The sequence below is a fragment of the Miniopterus schreibersii genome, assembly GCF_964146895.1.
Source record: "Miniopterus schreibersii genome assembly, chromosome: 21".
In the NCBI taxonomy this organism is placed as follows: Eukaryota; Metazoa; Chordata; class Mammalia; order Chiroptera; family Miniopteridae; genus Miniopterus; species Miniopterus schreibersii.
Window position 1 is genome coordinate 1,186,500 of NC_138123.1, and position 21,656 is coordinate 1,208,155.

Here is a 21,656-nt window from a genome sequence, read left to right on the forward strand (position 1 = left end):
AAAAGTTTCCTAGGCGCTGTCTGACACTGACTTAACGTGCCCAGCCATATATACCGTCTGAGTTAAAGGGAATCATAAATAAAGACATGCTACTTTTCAGGATAAAAACCTGTTTCCTATATTTTACATTAAATGCCATCCCCACAAATTAAGAGCTACAGGGAAGAGAAAAGCCCCATCAAGTTAAGCCGCGCTAGTCCCGAAGCCAAGGCCATCCAATTCTTCCACTCCGTAAATCATACAAAGCAGGCAGGCCGTAAAACAGAGCCGAACGAAACGCACATCGCGCCGGGCCCAGGTTAATTAGGACGGCGGCGGGTCCCCGGGAGCTGCAGCAGCAGCCGTCGAGGGGGACCGCGGGCCTACCTTAAGCTCGCGGAAGAAGACGCTGCTCCTGGCCCACTCCACGATGGAGAACAGGGTCTGGTCTGCCATCTTGCACATCAGGGCGAAGGTGCTCAGCTTCTCGTGCTTGCTCCGGTTCGCCTGTTCTTGCTGCAGGTAGGCCATGATTTTGGCTTGGACCTGGGGCTCGTCCGGCTCGCACTTCAAAAGTTCCAGGATCAGGTGCGGGATGCTGGCCGGGGAGCTTGTCTGGTAACTGTCCACGTAGGAATAGCCCAGAATGGACTCGGGCGAGCTGGTGTAGGGGTCGGGGTACTCGGACTTGATGGCCCGGCTGGGGAAGTGACCGTAGGTCTGGTAACCTTGCAGGCTGCCGTGAGGGGGCATCGCCATGCTGATGGGGGACGTGACAAAGGGGCTGCGGTCGTAGTCTGTGGGAGGCAAGGCAGCGTGGTTCAGAGGTAGGCCTTTGGAGGCAGAGTGGATGTTCTGGATGGCGGAGGAGATGCTCAGCTCGGACGGCATGGCCTGGATCACCTGAGACATGGCCTCCAGCTTCAGTCCATTGGCTCGGATGAGAGCTTTCTTCTGCTGTTTCAAGGCCCGGTCTCTCTTGTACATGGGCCCAAATTTATTCCTTCCTCCGCGCATTCGGTCGGCCCTCACCGCTGTTGGGAGAAAAAAAAAGAAAGTCAGGGTATAAATAAGATGTAAGTTATTAGCATTCCCCAGATCGCCGGCTATTTAGAAATATTTAAAATTGACCAGAGGTGGTGTGTGCAGTTGTTTTCTTTACAATAGTCCTCAAAGGTCGCCCCCCACAAAGCCCTGTCCTCATCATTCACGAATTGTTTCCTCCAAGTGTGTTTATCATCAAAAACAATATTTTGGATACGGAGGGACTTATTAGCCCTTCTTGGACCGGAGACTTCCTAATTGTTGCCACACATAGAGGATACTTTGTATCGCTCAAAAGCGTGTCAGTTTTTCTAAGAGTATCGGTTTCTATTATGCCAGTTACATTGTGGTTCTCTTTATGGAAACCCAAGCTGCAGAGAGCAACAAAATATCAAATAACCCATTTCTGGATTAAATTGTGAATATTTTCTCTTAGAACAGCTTCCTCCTTCAAAGCCATGTTGGCTAATTGGCTGCAAAAAGGTTGGGAACGGACTTTTCTTAGAAGATGACTTTCACCTGGACTCGATGAACGCACATCAGATCAGCACCAGTCCTTGTTTTTAATTTTAGCAAAACTGGACAGAGTTAAAGCAAATTCATTTCAGACGCTGTCAAGAAAGCTCCCCCGTCCCGGCGCTGGGTGGAGTCTGGGCCACGTCTAATAAGTGAGCCTGTAGTGGCCAACGGCAATTAGAAGCCAGCAGCCCCTGACAACCTGGGACGTGTGAAAAGGCTGGAGGTTATGTTTTTGAGCTTCTTATCTTCGGATTAGTCCAGCATTAAAAATGTATGGTGAATGCTAGATATCCAGACGACTACGCAAGATAATAGAGTTTTTCATGTGGATGATAATCTATTGAATATTCACTTGTTTCATCTCACTGATAGGGAAGGATGAGTGGGCACCCAAGTGACTTACAGTTAAGAAAGCACACACTTCCAGGTAAAGAAATGCAACCTTTTTCTTTTGTTAAGGAAAAAAAATCAAGCGACACCCTAGGAAATCACAACATTTCATTTTTAACATTTTATTTCTCTGTTCTCTTACTATAATAAGCATCTATCACAATATTGGGCCCTCAAAAAAATAAGTGATTACTGATAAAGAAATTAATATACATCAATTGCTCCCTTTCAAGCTCTTCTTAAAAGTAATACAGACATGACAGTTCTCATGATAATCTAAGTGGCCGCTTCTGTTAGGAAGGAATCTATTAGTGATTCAGCAGATTTATGGGGAATTTGGGGGTATTTCTATCGAGTCTGGGTTCCACATAACAGAAAAACTCCAAACACAACTAGGCTGTGCCTCATTGGATCAAAGAAAATGGACCCTTGCCCTGGCCGGTGTGGCTCAGTTCATCGGGCATCCTGCCCTGCACCGAAAGGCTGCTGTTCGATTCCCGGTCGGGGCTCCTGCCCACGCTGCGGGCTCGCTCCCCAGTAGGGGGCATGCAGGAGGCAGCCAACTGATGTTTCATTCTCACACTGATGTTCCTCTCCCCCTCCCTTCCTCTCTCTCTACGAACTCAATAAATAAATCTTAAAAAAGAAAATGCACTCTTGTGCCTGCACATGTCAGTGATGTGTAATTCTCATTATTACTTTGTCATTTTCCTTAATCTGTGGCAAGTCAGTAGGTGAGGATCTGAAGGACAGCGACGTGCCGCAGTCATCCGCGAACTACAAATTACGGCCAGCGGCCACATCTTAACTTTACCGCCTGCCGATCTGCACATTTGAAGCCGTGGCACCGCTCTTTCGATGTAAAGTTTCATGTGGCGTTTGAGGAAGCACTCTCGTGTCCCTGTCTAATATTATTTTTCATGGTTCCTGCTTCTCCACTTTTTAATTTTATTTTGCAGGCTCAGTCATTATCTTAATTTAAAAATGTGCTTTCCCACACCATCCAAAATGACACTCTCCAAGAGAAATGCCTTTAGACAATTAAAGGCTTCAATCCTTGCTCAGGAATCATTCATAGTAATACTTATGACAAGATCACCTATTAAAAAAATCCAATCAAACTTTCACTTGGGCATTTTGACTTGAACACTTAAGGATTATTATTATTTTTTTTGCAAATTAGTTTTATTTGTTCTCAGTTGAATCACTTCAGTCTTGTTTTCATCTAATCTATTTTTAGCATCAAATGCAGCTACACCCCAAACCAAAAAAAATGGGGGGGGGGGGAGGCACAACTCTGATATTAACATTTTTTTTTCCTGGTTGATTTCACAAGAGTTAAAATGAAACTCAGACTATTCTGCCGACAAAGCATAAAGTCTTACATCATTGTCAACAGTGTTAAAAGACCAGGGAAATAATGTTGCTATAAGTACAATGTTGCTTTAAATTCTACGTCCTTGGAGACTTAGCAGGCAGCAATGTTTAGAAGAATCTTACCTTCCAGCTTCATTCCAACACTTAGACATTTTTGAAACCGACAGTAAGGACAACGCTTTCTCTGGGTTTTGTCAATTTGACAGTTCTGGTTTTCTATGCACGTGTACCTTTTATTGTTTTGGACCGTTCGCTTGAAAAATCCCTGGAAGACAGAGACAATAGTGAGATGTATGACAAACCTGACACCCGTCCTTCCCCTTGTTTCATTTTAAGGAAATCAACGGCAAATCTCTCCACTGCACCGTCTGAGCCCTTCGCGGGTCCGTGGCTTGTTTTCCATTTTAGCAAGATCCACCTTCCGCAGTGGTGCCAGGCCCTAGGGGAGACTTCCCTGGCCTCAAAAGTTCTATTCCTACAGAACTGCATCAAATCTTGGGGAGATTTGGCTACACAGCCCATTCAACAGTCAGAGAAAAACACCTTCTATATTAACCAGTGCCCCCCCCATTAACCTTCAAGTCCAGATATCCCCCCCCCCCCATTAACCTTCAAGTCCAGATAGAGGCCGAGCTCACGCCCTGCACTGTCCTCTGAAGGAGGCTGATGCAGTTTCAGGGACAAACTACTGCAAACGGCCAGTGGAAAAACTGACTAGCAGAACATCTCAGATCTTTCACAAATGTCAACATTAGGTAGTTAAAAGCCAAAGGATTTAAAGAGTAAAAATGGGAAAATGCTCATAATTCCACTGGAATGCATTTCAGTATGAGAACTCTGTAAAAAAAAAAAAAAAAGAAAAAAAAGAAAAAAAAAGTGAAACTAATGCGAAAGCATGTGTGGCAGAGAACTAAAGTCGAATACAGAGTGTGTTTGCCTTACTCAAAAATTAATCAAAAATACACTTTGTAGCTTTATAACAGTAACAGTGTTACCAGGATGCTAGGCTCCTTCTGGTTATGCTCCCGGCCATAAAGTGAAACAATTTTACTTTGTTATCCAGAACGAAGGGATTTTCCTGGCAGTGGTTTAAGTAATTGTACGGAGCTTTCTACTTAAAAAAAAAAAAAAATGTTGAAAAACAGCAAGTATCATATTTACTGGGAATCTATAAAAAAAAAAAAAAAAAGGTCTGAGATAAACCCTTAATGTCTAGTTGGTATTAGAAACAATATAGTACATTTCACCTGATTCCTTCCATTTAAATAGGTCATATATTGATGAAAACTACTCTGTTGTAAACCAAGACCTGGCTTTTTGTTGTTTTATGATATAAATTTCCAAGAATCCTCACAATTATTTTTTGGAGTAAATCAGGATAAACGCGTGCAGTTGGGAATTTAGACTTTTATGTCCGTGGATAATGAATGTTTGGACCTGCGCCGCAGAAAGCTCTGGAGGTAAAAGGTATTTGGGAAATACTTTGTCATGGCTCCTCTCGAGAACCACGATGCTTTAAATGTATATAAGTCAAGCAAAATCAATATTTGGGACTGTTAGAAATAGAAGTCTCCCTACAGCAACATCTCTCCACTACAATAAAATATTTTAAAGCCATGAGACTGGCAAAGTTTTCTAAACAGCATCAATGTCTTTGTCCTTTGAATTAAACCAGACACATATTTCTAAGAATCATTTCCCTAGGACAAACTTTCTCTCTCTCTCATTTTTTAATTGAGTCTGAAGAAGACGCCCCCCCCCCCCCCCCAGCTCTAACAAGTGACCCAGCGGGTTATTTGGGCTCCGGACGGCCTCTCTCTCCGGTAGCCACGTGTTGACACACCTTGCAGCTCTCGCAGGTGAGGAGCCCATAGTGGTACCCAGACACTTTATCTCCGCACACGGGACACAGCTCCTCCAGGTCTTCATCGTAGGAGTAATTCACCATCTTAAACTGAGACACTGCAAGAGAAGAGAAATGGACGCGCGGGTCCAATTAATTTCCCAGGTAGGTTCCCATCCCGCAGGATGGCGATTGGTGGGCCAACGCCACCAGGGAAAATACGAAATAAAAATAATCTGTACCCAGGTGCTCTCTAGAGAACTACTCAAGAGTGAAAGCAAAACATCTTTCGGCATCAAGGGGCGCGCAGTTCTTACACTTTTTAAAATTTAAAAGTAATTCCAAAGTCTTCTGTTAAACATTTATACGCTGACCACGGTTACCAGGGGTCTGCAGAGCAACCACCAGACTAGAAACAGGAATTGCCTCAAGTAACAACTTCTCTCTGAAACCTTAAAAGTTCCAAAAATGTCACCTACGCCCGGGGGGACCCAATATCCCCGGCTCCAGAAGGAAGTTTGCAGCCAGCACCTCGCCCAAGGTGGAGCCACAGCGACCAAGCCCTTGGTGGAGAAACTCAAGCCCCTGAAACCCGGGCCTGAGCAGCGCCCCTTTCCCAGCAGCCGGCGCTCCCAAAGTTCAGGTCCGTGGGGTGAATCGAAACCGGGCTCTCCATCCGGAGACGTTCATCTCTGCACATTCGAAAACCTCCCGTAAAAATGAAAGAAAGGAAAGATGCTGGTACAAAAAAATAACATAGGAGGAAAACTGACACGGGAGGGTTTGGCTTCGTCGCCAAGCACCTAAGTCCTGTAATAAACTTCAGGTGTTTTCCATCTTCTCTGCAAAATATACACACCCCGAGACCAACCGGTTAAAGTTAAACCGAAATGGGGCCGCGGGCCTCGGGCCCCAAGGCGGGGACCGAGCGACCTCCGTCCTGGGGCGAAGCCCCGCCGCGCGTCTTCGCTCAGCGACGGTGGACGTCTGTGCGCAGAAGGGCAGAGGCCCCGGGGCCCCGGGTGGTACCTGCTCCGGTCCCTTCCTGCGACGCCTCGTCCACCGGCCCGGTCACGCAGGCAGTGGGGCCACCGCGGGCCCTCGGGCACTGTCCTGTGAACCCCCGGGGCGCACTCGCCTCCCCGCCGGTTGCTCAACCTCGGCTAACACAGGCGCGCAAACACCGACACAGTTTATTTTAAGTTAATCAGTGGCATTTGCAGGGGGCGGGGTGGGGGTGGGGGACGGAGGACCGAGCCTAAGTTTCCTGATTTGTTTACCAAAAAGGAAAGAGACAAGTAGCCGCCCCCATCTCCAAAGTACCCGCCACTCTGTCACCACAGCGGCTTCCCTGCCAGTGGCTTCCCCTAGCTTTGTTTTTTGCTTTTAAAAGTTATATTTTTTTCCCTGCAAGGATTCTGCTGGCCCCGGAAAGGGCCCTTTCCATGGGGAGGGGGTGTCACTGCAGCGCTTGGTGGCTGGGTGCCCAGCCCAGCGGACCCAGAGCCCTGCACGCGGGTTTAACCGGGAGTCAGGCAGACTTTGCGGGGGACCTGGGTTGAAGGTGCCCAGCAGAGCCCGACGCTGGGCCCCAGCACGCCCGGGCCTCCAGCGGCGCCAGCCTGGGCCCCAGCCCTCAGGGGGCCGCGCTCCGGTGTTGAGAACCCCCCGCGTTTGGGCAGGTTGAAGGTTGGAGAACTTCGATTGTAGTCCCACCTCTCCTAAAACTCGAGGCTATTGTTTGAGGCATGTTTTAGGGACCTAAGAAAAGTGTACTTTACCAAGTCTTTGCTTTTCTGCCTTCCTGTCCCCAAACAAAGTAAACTCTAACTTCGCGCCCAAGGGGCACAGAGAGGGCGCGGTTAACAGGCCACTCGGCGCCCACGGAGGGGATCCCACACCGAAAAGACCCAGCTGGGGTGAGGACCTCTTGGAAAATTCAGAGGAGGCCGTGCGGGGAGACAGACGCCGCTGTGGGTGCGACACCCGGGCGTCTTCCAAAGTGTTTCAGGTGCTGTAGGCCACGCAGGCACTGGGAGAAAGGCATCCGCCAGGGCCAAGTCCCCGCCTGGAAAAGTGGAGGGGACCGTGGCGCCTTGGAAAGCTGGGGCCTCCGACGCCGCCGAGAAGTTACCCTTAAGTTGAGAGCCCCGCACTGTCTTGGGACCCAGCAGCCGGCTCTCCCCCCGGGTGGGACTATGGCGCATCCCCAGCTGAGGCCAGAGCAAACGTGGGAATGGGGTCCCCGTTCCCAAGGGCTTCTCTCGGACCGAGTGGCGCTTCCCAAGCTGCTTTCGAGCCCAAGGCTTTCAAGCGCGGGGCCAGGGGCACCCGGAAAGCGGACTTTACTTTGGGGTCCTGTCAAGAACGTCCCTCTCAAACTTTACAAAGAAAACGTTACAATGGAATTTCACTCCCATCTCCCCCCAAAACCCTCCTTCCTGCCTCCCCGACTTCAGGCTCCAGCGTCTCTTGGGTCCTTGGGAAACCCACGCGCCAGGACGAGAGTCGGAAACTTCCCTTTTGGAGCCAAGAATCGCGCCGGCCTCACGGCGCCCAAAGGATCCTCTGTCGCGGCAGCTGGCGGCTGAGGGTCCCCCAAACGGCTTCCCCGACCGGCGCCCCCATTCTCTCACTGAGCGGGGACCCCAGGGACCAGCAAGAAAGGCCTCATTGGGCCAAAGGGGTTCCCTCCGCAGGCAACCCATAAGTTGGTCTCGGGGGCCTCAGCCCAGGGGACGTCCACAGCCCTTCCTGGAGGGTTGGAGAGACCCCAGGATCACCAGGGGTAACCCACCCCCAGGCCTGACGCAGGCCTCTGCCACCCCGGCCCGGGCACCAGCCCTGAACTCTGCTCCCGACACCCTCTGGCCCTTTCAAGTTCGCTTTCGGGGTGGCAGGAAGCTTCTGGGATCACAGGCTCTCCAGCCCGCACATCCTGCGCGCGGGAAGGGGCGAGGGTGGAAGAGCGCCGGCGACTCTTCCTCGCATTGTTCCCTCCCCGGCCCAGGGCCCCTGCGACAAACTTCTGAGGGCTGCGCACAGCCAGCGCGAGAGTGGCTGCTTGGAAATGCGGCGAAAGCACAGCCAGCGAGAGTCGCGGGTTTTGTTAGCAATCGGGAGCTGGGAAAAACACACGAGGCGCTCAAGTGCCCCACGCTCGGGTGGCCAGGAGGCGAGAAGCTACACCGACACCCCCCCCCCCAAAAAAAAATCTCCCTGGGCAGGACCCGCTCAGAGCATGGGGTTGGGGCCACGTTTGCTTTAGCTCTGCCCGCCCTTCCGAACTTGCCGGGGTCGGAGCCAGTTCCCCGGGTGCGCACCTGGGCCTTGGGGTGCCCACCTGCCTTCTAAGACAAGCCTTGCTGGGTCCCTTCCTCTTTCTGCAGGTGACTTCCCCGGGCTGAGTGTCCCTCCGCCACACTGGCGCACTGGTTACCTCCGCACCGACCCGGGGGCCGAGAACCCGCTCGGGTGTCCGGGGCGACCCTCCTTCCCACTCTCAGCCGCCTCCGCCCGCAGCCCGCTCGGCCGGCCGGGAGCGCGGACCCTCCCTCTTCCCACTTAGCAGCGGCCCGTGAGGCTTTGCTTGGAGAGCGTCCGCCCCGCGCGGGTCTAGAGCCATAAACTTCCACGGCCGCGGAGGCAGCCTGGCGCCCGCGCGCGGCCCAGCGCGGCCGCTCCAGGCGCGCGGAGCCCGGGCGCGGTGGCCGCAGGAGCCCGAGCGCCGCGCCCGCTTACCTTGCATGTTTTCCGGCATCTGCCCCTGGTCCCCATGCGATCGAGCCAGTCCCAGGGCTTCCGTCTCCACTTTCGGCAGCATGTCCGGGCGGCCGCGCGTGGGGAGCGGGGCTCGGGGTCCGTCGGGAAGCCCCGCACCTGGACGCGAGCGCACAGACTCAGCTCCGGCGGGAAGAAGGAAGGGGCGCCCGGCGAGGTCCGCCCGCCCGCGCGCTCGCGGGAACGTGCCTCCGCCTCCTCCCGGGCCGCGAGTCCGGACCCCGGGGCCCCGTCCAGCCCCGCGGCTTCGAGCCGCGAGGAGGAGACCGGGGGCTCGGGACCCAGCGGAGACGGCGCCCGGGCGCGCGGGCTCGGCTCGGGGCGGGCGGCGGCGGCGAGGGCTCGGCTGCCCCGGGCGCGGATCCGGACGCGCGGAGCCCCGGCCCGCAGCGCAGGCGGCCGGGGAGAGAGGCGGCCGCGGCGGCGGGGCCGCTGTCGCAGCTGCGGGACGGCGCGGCGACTCCCGCCCTGGGCGCAGCGCGGGGCTGGGGATCCGCCGGCGTCTCCGGCGCTCGCCGCACTTCTCTCCTCTCCGCCCCTTCCCGGCCCCCGCTCCCTGGCGCGAGCAGTCACAAGTGAGGCGGGTGAAGTTCCAGCCGCGCGCTCCCGCCTCCTTCACGCCTCCCGTGGGTCCCGGAGCGGCCCTGGGGCGAGCGGAGGGTGACGGCGCTGGAGGGGCAGAGGGGCCGGGGCAGAGAAGGGAGGTGAGTGGGGCCGGGGCGGGGGAGGCTGGGGTCGGGGCTGGTGACAGGGACTGGGGACGCGGGTTCCGGACTCGGGTCCGACCCCAGCCGCCAGCCAATGAGGAGGCGGCGCACGCCCCAACCCCGCGCCTGCCCCAGCGCCCTCACCCCGCCTCACCCCCTCCCACCGCACCCTGGCCCCGGGCGGGGGACGCGGAGGCCTCCAGGTCTTACCGCGGGCGCGCGGCGACCTCTGTCTGAGCGCAGCGGCGGCGGCGGCTGGAGGCCGGGGCGGCGCTTTCCGCGAGCCCAGGGGCAGCCGCGGGGCGGCCGCGGGCAGGGATGGGGCGCGGGGGGCGCGGCGGCCGAGGAAGGGGCTGAGGGGCTGCAGGGGAGGGGCTCGCACTCCCGCGCCACGCACCTAAGGGGGAAGGATGGTGACACCGTTCAGCGCGCTGCTCTTTTCAGAAGCGCAGCCGCCGCCTCGCCAGGGGCTCCCGGCTCCGTCCCCGAGATACTCGGTCCGCGCGGGCCCGGGCGCCGCGGGGAGGCCGGGCAGCGGGCGCGCCGAGGCCGAGGGGCTCCCTGGCCACCAACGAGGGGAACAGCCATCCCCGTTTCCCTGCTCTCTTTCCACATCCTTGTCGCTTAAAAAACGACGTCCCCCCTCCCCAACCGTCCCAACCCAAGACGATCGAGGCGACACATTTCCTAAGTTTTAGTGAACCGAGTTCCACGCGGAAAGCAAACCGTGCGTCAGGACTCCCCCTTTCACTCTGGTGTCTCCGGGGGGACCTGCCCCGTGAGGCCCAGAGGCCCAGCGCTTTCTAACAAGTTTCCAAGAACCGTCGGTTTCCCGAGCGCCCGGGCCCCCAGCCCAGCCACCTCTCCCGCGTTTTCAGATCTCATCCCCACGGGGTGGAAAACGTCCTGTGCCAGCCTCCCCGGCTGCCCCTGAGGCGCCTCGTTCTCGGCGTCCCCGCGGAGACCGGGTCCTTACCAGAGTCCACGCCAGAGGGGGCGAGTTTCAATGTGGAAGGGTCTGGATTTATTCGACTTGAATGGCACAGAGACCACATTCGGACGGCTGGCGACCAGCCTGGGGTGAGCTGAGGACTCCCCCCTCGCTGCTCTGCGTCATCTGCACCCCGCTAGGAATCGGTTGCTCACCACCCGCCCACGCAACTCCATCGCGTTGGCTTCTGCTTTGACTTGTCGCTTGGCTCCCCCAAATGCATTCAGCGTCTAAGTGATTGAAATCTCACGGAAACATTTAAACTGGGGGTGTGAATGGGGCGGCCGGCCATTAGTTGGCAAGGGGGAGTGGGCTGGAGTGGCCAAAATTAGTTCGGATTAAGATGCTCAGGTTGTCCTGATAGTACAGAGTGACCCTGAGAGTCTCGGGTGACCCTGTCCATCCCTCCTCAGCGGCCCTAGGTGACTAGTGGTTGGCGTAGCTCTGGGAACTGGGGCTGTGTATATATTCCCGAACGGAGTTGGTTCCAGGGCTCGAATCAGGGCTTGGCTTGTGCGTTCAAGTGAACTTTGAAAGGCAGTTTAGCACAAAGCCTTCAAGTGAGGACAGTGCCCCCCCTCCCCTTGCCCTGCGCCCTGTGAGGACTCCGGGCGTCTCCTGGAGCACCCTCCACAGGAGAGCTGGGAGGAGAAGCCCCGCTGCCAGCGGGCCTCAGTTTGTCACCTGGGAATGGATCCAGGTTATGGAGACAGGAGGCCGCTGAAGTGGGGGGGGGGGACTTGGCCTGGGTGGTCCACCTGTTGAGGCTGGCGGTGGGCGGGACTGTCCCACAGATACTCGGACCCTTTGAAATGACAAATGGCCAGGGCGGGCAGAACCCCATCCTCTGCAGGGACGCCAACCCCTTGGTGGGGACAAGCTCAGAAATCCACGCGGATCAGGGAAATGTAACTGGATGTGAGTTTCTTCCCTGTGGTGCTGCTCACTTGGGGCAAACTTCCCTCCCCTGTCCCCCAGACCCCCCACGCCCCCCCCTTTCTGACAAGGTGGGTCTCGGGGGCGCATCCTTGCGGTTTCTCCCGTCTGACAGCGCTGATTGACGGTTGCAATTATACAGGCTGATGGCTCGGGGAGGCTCCCGCAGCCTTGATGAGCGGGGAAGCGCAGTCCTGGCATATTTTATCCGGGCTCCGCTCGGCGTTGCGGGCCAGGCGCCCCATCCACCCGCGGGCTGCAGCCCAGGAGCTCTCCCGCTCCCACCCGTGAGCACCACCCCCGGCTCCCCTCCTGGCCGCCAGCGCCTGGAGCAGCCTGCCTGTGACCCGAGCTACACGGTGCCCGCTGCAAAGAGACGCGAGGTCAAGGTCCTCAGACGGGAGTCAAGTTTCCTGCCTGGGCCAACGCAGGTCCCCAGAAGACCGGCCTGGAAGACCCACTCCTCCTGCGCCTGGGGGGTGGGGAGGGGGCAGAAGCCTCTCAAGACCCCCCTCCCCCGCCACTTGCAAATCTGCATCCTTGGAAACGTTGTCTGAAGCCTTCTCCAGTCCTATTTTTTTTGGTGTTTTTAAGAAACCAGAATAGTTACCATTCTCATAGCACGAGTCTACTTTTCAGCCCCGGAAGAAAGCTAGATCCCCCCCCCCCAAACCTCTGGAAGAAACCCCAGAAGAGGCCACTCGTCAGCCCCCTGGCCTCGGGCTCACCTTTACCCACCCCTCCCACTCGAAAAACCCAGCAGAAGCTCCTGGCCTTTCTCTGAAAGTGAAGTTCAGCAAGAACTCGGATTCCGCCGGCCGTGGGCCCCGCCAGGGCAGCCCCCCTCCAGGCTCCCTACCCTGAATCCCCAGCACTTGATTTTAAATAAAGAGGGATTACTACTCGAACCTATAAATTACAAGGAGCATCCTGTTGGCCGAGGCTTTGAAGAAATAAACTTGGGTAGGTGAGAAGTGCCTTTAAAAAAAAATCCCTTTGGCGTAAATAACCACTTAGGACACATCACAGTGCCACGTGGGGGCACCGCGGTGGCTGTGGTGGTGCCTTCACTTGCGATAGCCCGGTCTTTCCTAGGGCACAAGGCACTTGGATGCCTCCAGGCTCCTCCACTCCCTCCCCACAGACCACCCCCCACCCTTGCCCGGCGGGGAAGGTGGGGTTGGGAGTTTGGCCCTGACTGTGGCAATCTGCAGCTGTCTCGGGAAAGGTTTCACCGCAGAGCTTCTAGACTCTATTTTCTCTGGGGCACACAGTCCCCACCCAGGGGCCCAGGCGTGACCTGCCTTGGGAGAGCCCGTGCCCTTTTGGGTAGACAGGGAGATGGGTGCTGCTGGGGACAGTGTTGGGTAGGTGGTCCAATCCAACCCACTTCTTCCTCTCTCTGATTGAAATGGAGATGAACCTCAGCTCCAGCTCTGAACTCCAACCACTCCTGTCGTCTTTGGGAAGATGAACGGCGCTCTCGAGGACGACCTGGGTGCTAGCAGGGCACCCAGCGCTTAGGAAGCCAGCGGGGCAGTTGAGGGTACCACTCCCCATGTCCCCAAGCCCCCTCAACCTGGACTGCTTAATCTAGGCTGAGTCCCGTCAAACTGGAAGTTTCTGGAGGGAATGCTCCGGAACTCCTGTGCCCTGGCCGCGCTGGGCTGGACCCTGCAGCTCCCCCAGAGGGGTGGCTGGTTCTCAAGATCAAAGAGTTAAGTGTGGAGCTTTGGCGTCGAGCAATTGGAGTCCTCCTCGGACAGCAGAGAAAGTGTGTGTGTGTAAAGGTGGGACCAGGGTAGCACCCTCCCCTGGGCTTGGGGAAGTGTTAGGGTTGGGGGTAGGTATGGGCGACCCCCAATCTACGGATGGACAACTTTTGCAACTAAGAGATGGTGGCCTGCGTGCTCCTAGGTGGGGACATGTTCTTCTGCTTTCCCCTGGGTTTCTGGTCTGGAAAACTGTGGGAAGTCGCTTCAGGGACCTGGCGGGGGGAGGGGGGGTTCCCCCAGGTTTTCTCCTCCATCCTGTAGGGACCGCAGGAGGTAGGGCCCAGGCTGCGGTGCCCAGATCCTGTGACAAATGTGAGCACCAGGCCCAGGATCAGCCTCTCTCTGCCCGAGACACACCTGCATTGGTCTAAAGCACTTGAAGAGGGGGAGGTGCTCACGGGAGCTCCTTCCCTGTCCCATCCCCTGCGGGATCACCGGTGTTTGCTTCTTAGGGGAAAAGTCCTCTCTAAATCCGTCAGTCACGGAGTGGTTTCCCTCCCCTTCTCAGGCCCACTATGACCAGCAGGTGTTCCTAGTTTTCTCCAAATGTCCTCTCACCCTCTAGCAGCAGCCCTAGGAGTTGCCACCATACGAGTGAAACTTCACCCAGACTCTGATCCCCTCCAGGGCCCCTGGAAGTCCCTTCCCACCCTGCCTGGCCCCAGGGCTCCCAGGTGCTGTGTCCCCACCCTCCCACCTGCCAGCCCTTCCCAGGTCTACCAGGATATAAGCCTGATCTCCCCTGTGGACTGAGATCTGTCTTAATCCCCAAATGCCTTTAGAAGGAAGCACGAATCCACCAACTTATTTTACATCATAATTCCTTTATGTCCAGGAGGGCGTGTAGTTAGTTACACCCTCGAGGAAAGAGCTTGGGTTTTGGAAATCAGGCCCCTGGGTTCTGTTTCCAGCTCTCTCTCTGGACAAGGTGAGCGGGCCCCTAGGGTAAAGCCCTGGACCCTTCTGATTGTATTTTCACCGGGAAAACAGGGTTAACAGGTAAACTGTACAGTTGCACCAGACAGAGCCAGCAGAGCAGCTGGGAGCACAGGGCAGTTCTCCTCTGCTGGTCTCTCTGTCCCCCTAACTTCACCCAAACTCATCTCTCCGTAAGGAAACTGACCCGAAGGAAATCAATCACCGGTGATGCCAAGGTCCTGGCTAAGGTGAGGGTCTTGAGTGCTCTGTACAATCCTCAGGGACCAATTGCATCACCCCCAGCTGACACTGCTCAGCAAACCGCTTCTGCTTCTGTCTATTGAGTATCTGGAGTTTAGAAGTTAGATGTGATTTTTCTTATCAATCACACGGAAACACACCTACCGAGCTCCCCGGAATTCTAAGGAAAAGCAGCCTCTAGCATGGGCCTCCAGGTTGGAGCCTTGCCAGGGCCCCTCTCTGGCTCAGCTCAAGTTCAAGGCTGGACCCCAAATAACCCTACACATGGGGCTTGGGTGGAGGGGCCAAGTGAGAAAGCATCGCCAGCCTCTGCTCTCCCTTCCTCCGCGAATCTCTCTGGGTTTATTAAAAGAGGAGGAGCTTAAGGAATCCTTTAACTCCCGTCGGGTCGCAGTTGGGTGGAGGCCTGGGAGAGAGAATCCCAGAGGCACAGTTTTGGGGCTGGGTGGGAAGGAGAGGGGGCAGCTGAGCTCGGCTTCCAACAGCCAGACTCAGAGCTGCGGCCGCCTCTGGGTGACCAAGACGCTGCAGACAGGGGCACCCCACGACCGCGCGTAGGGCTGCAATACCAAGGAACCGGGAGGGGCGTGCCTGGGCCGGGAAGGGGCCGGTGGCTGCACACGAGACCCGGGAAGAGGTCTCCTTTACCAGAAAATCGCCTGGAATTTGACCCGGCGCAGGGAAGCGCATGGACAGGTTTAGGGTGCTGGGGAGGCTGGCTGAGCCCCTCCCTCGGTACTTTGTATCGAGGCGCAGTCCCTCCCGGTAGCGGGGCGGGTTCCCTGCCTCTGCACCCGGCCGACCCCGGTGGGCAGGGGTTCCTTGCGCCCAGGACGGACCCGCCGCAGCGCTGGCGCGGCCCGCGGTAGCAGAGGGAACTGCAAGCGCGCCAGCGCCCACTCCCGCCCCTGTTGTTAACCCACGCGGGGTCTGAGCGCTGCGCTGGGCGATGGGCTTGTGTGGTCTCGGGGCCCCGCGCGCGTCCCCGTGCGCCCTGGCTCGTGCACGCGCTCCCGGCAGAGCTGAGCGCGCCCCTGCCGCGCGCCCCCGTCGCCTCGCCCCTGCTGCGCCCTGGGTCGTGCGCGCGCGGCTCCGTCCCCGTGCGCCCTGGCTCGTGCGCGCGCCCCCCGCGCCCCCCGCGCCCCCGGCAGAGCTGAGCGCGCCCCCGCTGCGCCCCTGGCGGCTGCCGCCTGCAGGGACTTGTCGCCAGCGAAAGCGATTTGGAATCGTTTCGTGCTCCCTTGTCAGCCGCGTCCCCGCGCCCTTATCTTTTATCTGCAGAGCAATCGATCCCCGGCGAACCCTGCGTGCCTTTCCCGGGTGCTCTTTTTCGTGAGTACAGGACGTTTTTTTTTTTGGTCTTTTTTTTTTGGTAACCATTTCCTCAATTGATAATACCTTAGGGTGTAGTGAGCCCATAAAAAAGCAATCACTGCACCCAGTGGGGTCAGCTGGTTATCACTGAGCAAGAGGAAGAGCCGAGCCTTGGTTTTCCTCCTGGTCCCACAGGAGCTGGAGATCCGAGCTCAGGACAGGCCCTGCCACTCGCAGGGGGACCCCGAGAAAGCCCAGGAAACTGCTGCAGGAAAGGCCTGGCCCTCAAGAACTGGGGGACAAGAGGAGGGACAGGTTTCCAGAAGATCAGCCATCGCTGACCTCTGGGCCTCAGTTCCCTCTGGTCCTTTCCTTTCAGGATTAATAGAGTGTATTCTTGATGTGACACGAGCAAGTTTGTGACTCCTTTTTTAAAAGATGAATATTAGTTTTATGCACTTATATTTATAAAAACAAGACATGGTCATTACTTTGGAAAAAAAAAAAGACAGCAACCCTTAACGTCTAACCCTTAACTAATGATGGTATGATTTTTTTTGCATGACTTTTATTTGCCATAAAAACAAAATATCTTTTATCGTTACTGCAATGAATGAGAGGCCGTACTGTGGTGTGGCTTGAAACCTCCCCAAATACTTGAAAACTCTTCTGTAAAGTTTGCCCAATGAACCGTCTCTCCATATGGTTAATTTGTTTCAAGCTGTTCAAATTTCAGCTTGTTATTTCTGATGAAAAATTATCGGAAAATATTAGAGACGAAATGGACACATTTCCAGGCTGCTTTAGGCTCATAGGATGGTGTCCCAAACCCACGGGTATGACAAATAAACTTTGAAATATCCATTTGCTGTTTTGAACGTCAAGGAAGGCGAATGTGTGAGATGCATGTGCTTCTAATCAATACAGTAGGAAAAGCAGTGGCTTACGGTACGAAACACATCACTGAGATGAAATTACGTGTATTCACATAAGAGCGGAAAAATAAACAGATGATACATAGAGCAGCTCCCACTTACACTTACCGACAGGTGGGAGTCCATGCTTCAGAGAGCCTTGTAAATCCCCAGGATCCGAATTAGAAGACATTCTTGATGGAATTATAGGTGGTCCTTTGGCTCAAAGCAGAAATCATTGAGCGTGAGATGAGAGTGCGGCCCGTCAAACGTTGTGGCCTTGGGGAAGGACGCATCGGACCACAGTGACCCGCAGTGAAAGTTATGAAAAGGCAAAAAAAAAAAAAAAAAATCAAAAAAAAAAAAAATCCAAGAATTCAGAAAGTTACAGGCAAGTCTTTCCCTGGACTCTGTACCTTTTCCAACATTAGTGACCTGCTGTAAACCATGGATCCAGTTTCGTGGTGGCGCCTAATCAGAACAAGGGACACTTTTCATAGGCTCCCCGTGGTCACCTGGCTCCGCGCAGGGTGATAAGAGGACCCTGTTATAAAGTGACAGCAAAGGAGATAAGAACTCTTGGCAGATAACAGCAAAGAAATGATTAACTCCGAAGTGGAGAGGTGCCATGCGGCTCAGGGTGGGAGGCTCCGAGACGGAGGGGTCAGGAGATCGCCGTGGGTAAGACTCCAAATGGCTTAAATCCACCGACTCCACCGGGCTGCGACATACTCTCCCGATGTCACCACCTCTTTGCGCAGAGAGGGGCAGACGGAGCTCTTCCAACCTCTGCAAATGTAGTTTAGGCGATACCATGGGCAGGTATTAGTGCCCTAAGCGATGCCCAGAGATGTGACGGACACACTGAGACGCTGCGGGTGGCAGTGCCCAGCCCATGGCCCTGTTTTACTCCGTGTCTTGTCCGGCGGTGTTTCCGTCCCATCTATTCACGAGCCGAGGCCTTCACCCGGCCTGGCTGGTCTGCCACTCACTTGATCGAAAGGGCCGCCTATTGCCTTTGCACCCCACAGAGGAAAACTTACACTTCGAGGTTCGTGCCCGCAAAACGGGAAATGTGTGACATGTTTTCCGTAACCGGAAAGTTATTCTTTGATGAAGTCCATGGGGCTCCTGCTCGGAGGTGAGCTGGACGCTCACCACGGGAGCCGCGATTTGGCTGCTCTTACAGTGACACAAATGTCAAGATTATTTAAAAACGTTCCTCCGTCACCTCGGGGACACATCGTCCGTCGGGTAGAAGGCTGGTTTCTGGATAAACCGTGAAGGGAGGGGGTTTAACGCTGGTGCTGGGGTGACCCTGGCTGTGGGTGGCGGGGCCTGGGATGGACACGCTGGTTTCCCTTTGAACTCTTCAGTTCTCGTGGGCACGTCACCGGCCCAACCGACTTTGCGTTAACACCGCAGTAGGTACTGTTTACTTAGATTATTTTTTTCTTTTAAACATATAGTGGATTTCAAAATATGATTTTAAAAAATCGAAACCAATGATTTCTTCTCTAATTCTAGATGGAAACTCGGGAGGGACATGTATTTTTGCCGGCACATTTTTATACCTGCGTTTGCTTTGGCGCATGTGGGTCTTTCTTCCGCGCCTGCCGAGGGGTTGGGTACACGTTCGTCAAGGTTTCACGTCTCAGCCAAACTGTGGACTAGCCTTGTCCATCGCGTCGCCTCGGCGCCGATGGGCGTCCTCGAGAAGCCGGGTGGGGCTTGGTTGGGGAATGCGACCTACGGGCGACCTGTCTGGGCCCGAGCGCACTCGATCGTGGCGGGAGCGATGGTGGCCGTGAAGAGCGTGGGATTTGAAATCAGAAAGTTCTCGGCTCCCGTCCCGGCTCTGCCCCTCCTCAGGGGCAAAGTCACGCGTGGCCTCTTTGAGCCTTGAATTCGTCGTAATAAAAATGACAGGAGTCATGGGCTCCGATAGTGGTTTTTGTGAGAAATAAATGGGAGACTGTGTAGACAGTGCTCAGTGTCGTGACTGACAGTGTTCGATACACGCGTCGGTGTCATTAAAGGCCAGTGTGGCCGTGAGACGTGGGTCTTAGAGACACGCCTTCCGCAATAGGATTTTGCGAGACACAAAATCTATGTTTTGTCTTAGTCACAGGTACTAGTTGACACCCTGTGGAAGATCTCGTAGGAGTCTTATAATTCAGTAACATTAGGTAGTGACTTGTTTTGATTCCCTTTGCATATATACGGCTAATAAAACGTGGAACAACAAGAACGACCGAATTTCGTGCCCCAATCTAGGCTTCCAGTCAGACGGAATTATCTTACAAAATGTGCCAACGACGTCGAGGGCCGATAGATAGCATCCCTAGGTTCCTAATACCCCCCCCCCAACCGTTTGGAAACGGGAGTCCTCTCCCCCTCGTTTCCCCGCAGAGCTGACCGGCACGCGGAGGAAACGGCCCATTAATGAGTGACTTTGGGCTTTTGAAGCTTATCTGTTGGGCTCACAGCCGTAGATACTCAGTGCTTGTGAGAAATGAACATATTTTTGTGAAAGAGGAGCCGGAGTGACGTTCCCACGTGACACAAATAACAGGTGCTCGGAACCCAGCGCCGGCGACAGCCAGTGAGGCGTTGACCTTCCCGCCGAGCTGGGGCAAAGACTCAAACAGGACAGCTCGACCTCCGCGCTCAGGAAGGGTTTTCCGCGTCCGAGCGAGCCTGGCCATCTCCTGGGGCAAACGTGGGCCCTTCCATTCCCGCCTTCTGGTTTTTTCCTTTTTTTAAAAAAATCTATCTTTCTTGTTGAAAGCATTTCAGGTGTCCCCTTTGGTCCCCCCAAAGGCATCCGAGCACTTTTATGGTGACTTACGCTCACAAGGACCCGCGTTTACGGCCCCACAACAGTCTTTGCCTGCTGGTTTCAGAAGGCTTTGTAAATGATTGACAGATAACTAATGACTCCAAGGCATCTCTGCCAAAACCCGAAAGGCCTTCAACACTGTCACCTGAACCGCGTTGCGTGATGATGTTGAGTTCGGTTAATGAGTTACCGTCTCCGTAAACTTCCTGAAGACGCTCGTCCGGGACGTTGTGACATGTCAGTGGGGGCCTGATATTCTGGTAACGCCGGGCTGCTGGTGGGCACGGCACACGAGTGGGCGCCAGAGGGGCCCTTTAAGTAGGCTTATAATTTGGGTTTATTAAGAACAGGCGCCCAAATGCCTCTTTGTGCGAATGGGCGCACTGCACCAGCTATTGGGGAGTTTGCAGAAAACTTGTAAACAAACACCGAGCCAGTTAGTTCCCGCCAAGCCATTGCTTCATGGTGCATTTAAACGTGTTCCCTAACCTAGCAGGCCTTTGGCACTGATTTTATTTAGGTCCTGGGCTAGTTGGCACTTTATTAAAAAAAAAAAAAAATCAGCTTCCTTAACAACCCCCCTAGCCCCCAAAGTCTATACGGTGCTCGGATGGCAGGTTTGGGCAAGGAGTGACCCAGTCAAGTTTTCCTCTCATTTGTTTCAGTCCCTGTGAGAAAGGTGGCACCTGGCTGGAAAGATAAGTGGCTCTGACACAGGGCTGCTCTGGCCAGGTAAATATGACTCACCGTTTATAGCTCTAATAATTAAACAGCCCTGGGCAGTGTGTTGGCCATCGCAGTGGCGAAGACTTGGCTCCCCCGGAGGCCTGTGCAGGGCTCCCCACGGTCGTCACAATCTGCGACCCGCGTCTGATGACCCGTGGCTTTATTCAGAGCTTTATTTAGAGCAAAGGAAGTAAACTCGGGACCATTTTGTTTTCATTTAAGACCTTTTAAAATAGTGGGGCAAATAAATTACCTTCGGAGCATCCGACTTGATTTCCCCAGGAATCACGCAGTCATTTTTGTGTTTTTTTTATAGTAAGTATTTAAAAAACAGGGACCCGCAAAATAGGTGTCGGACGTTTTTAGTTCATGAAATAGGATGTGATATATGACCTCACATTACCCGGGAGAGCACCTGAGTAAAATGTTCTCTTGGACCCTGCGTTCCTCTCGAGTGAAATACTATGTACAGGCCGACCTTACGTGGGGCCGTATAACTTAGTGTTAATGTGCTTCGGTTATTTAAGAGGCGTTGTTTCTGCCCTCTCAGTCCTTATTGAACAAAGGAAATGTTTCATCAAAAACGACAAAAAGGTAGAATTAAAAATATCTGTTCCTTACACGACTTCTCAACGCACAGCCGTCTGATTGGTCAAAACATCGGTCTACTGGCGGTAAAAAAAATAAAGGCTTAAGTACGTTATAGTTCCCCGTTATATTTTGAGAAAGATAAAACCCAAAGAGAGAGGATTAGTTGAAAAAAAATCCCAACAAATGATACCCTCAAGCAGGGTTTATTTAGGTACTAATGCATTTTATAGGTTTTTAAAGTCCTTTTGCTGTGAGTATTAAAAGACGTCTTCCAAGCGGCTGACGTGGCATCGGGCACGTGGCCGGTCCTCAGCCCGCTCTCCCTGGGTCCCGGTGGTCCCCAGCCTCCGAATTGTCCTTTCTCGGCTCACGCGGTGCCCGCGTCTCAGGCTACGGGGGGACCTACCTCTCCGTATCGGGGTGGCTTCTACTCTCTTACCTGTTTGCTGAGATGCGTGCCCAGCGCCCAGCACAGTGGCTCAGGGGGACAGTAGTGAGAGAAAGAAGTTGTTTGAGGGAACAGAGTGGAAAACCACACGGGAAAAATGAGCGTTAAGAATGGGAGACAGAGACAGAAAGGAAGATGCTGTGGAGATAAGGGGAGGGGTCTCTGTGGTGTGAACCGGGCTGATCCCTCGGGGGAACGGGGTGAGGGGACTGTAGCCCCGGCTGGCACCGGGTGCAGGGCGGGTCGGGCCTGCGGAGCAGCGAGCAGCTAACTTCCGAGGCCCCGCCGCGGGGCAGGCCGC

At 54.7% G+C, this 21,656-nt stretch overlaps 1 protein-coding gene across 6 annotated transcripts in view; it reads right to left on the reverse strand.

Moving 5' to 3' along the window:
• The window catches only part of NR5A2 (nuclear receptor subfamily 5 group A member 2), a 65,009-nt gene extending 47,966 nt beyond the window's left edge, over positions 1–17,043 (reverse strand). The window contains exons 1-5 of one of the 6 annotated variants that reach the window (XM_081123926.1): positions 16,878–17,043; positions 8,894–9,031; positions 5,153–5,271; positions 3,433–3,574; positions 367–1,013 (exon numbers count right to left, since the gene is read on the reverse strand). In XM_081123926.1, the coding sequence (XP_080980052.1) occupies positions 367–1,013; positions 3,433–3,574; positions 5,153–5,271; positions 8,894–9,031; positions 16,878–16,941 (1,110 nt within the window). In that variant the 5' untranslated portion in view covers positions 16,942–17,043. Of the gene's footprint in view, positions 1–366; positions 1,014–3,432; positions 3,575–5,152; positions 5,272–5,394; positions 5,417–6,011; positions 6,096–6,181; positions 6,288–8,893; positions 9,218–16,877 lie in introns of those variants that run through there. The other 5 variants (XM_081123921.1, XM_081123925.1, XM_081123922.1 and 2 more) reach the window with 5 other exon arrangements.
• Between the last annotated feature and the right edge of the window lie 4,613 nt (positions 17,044–21,656).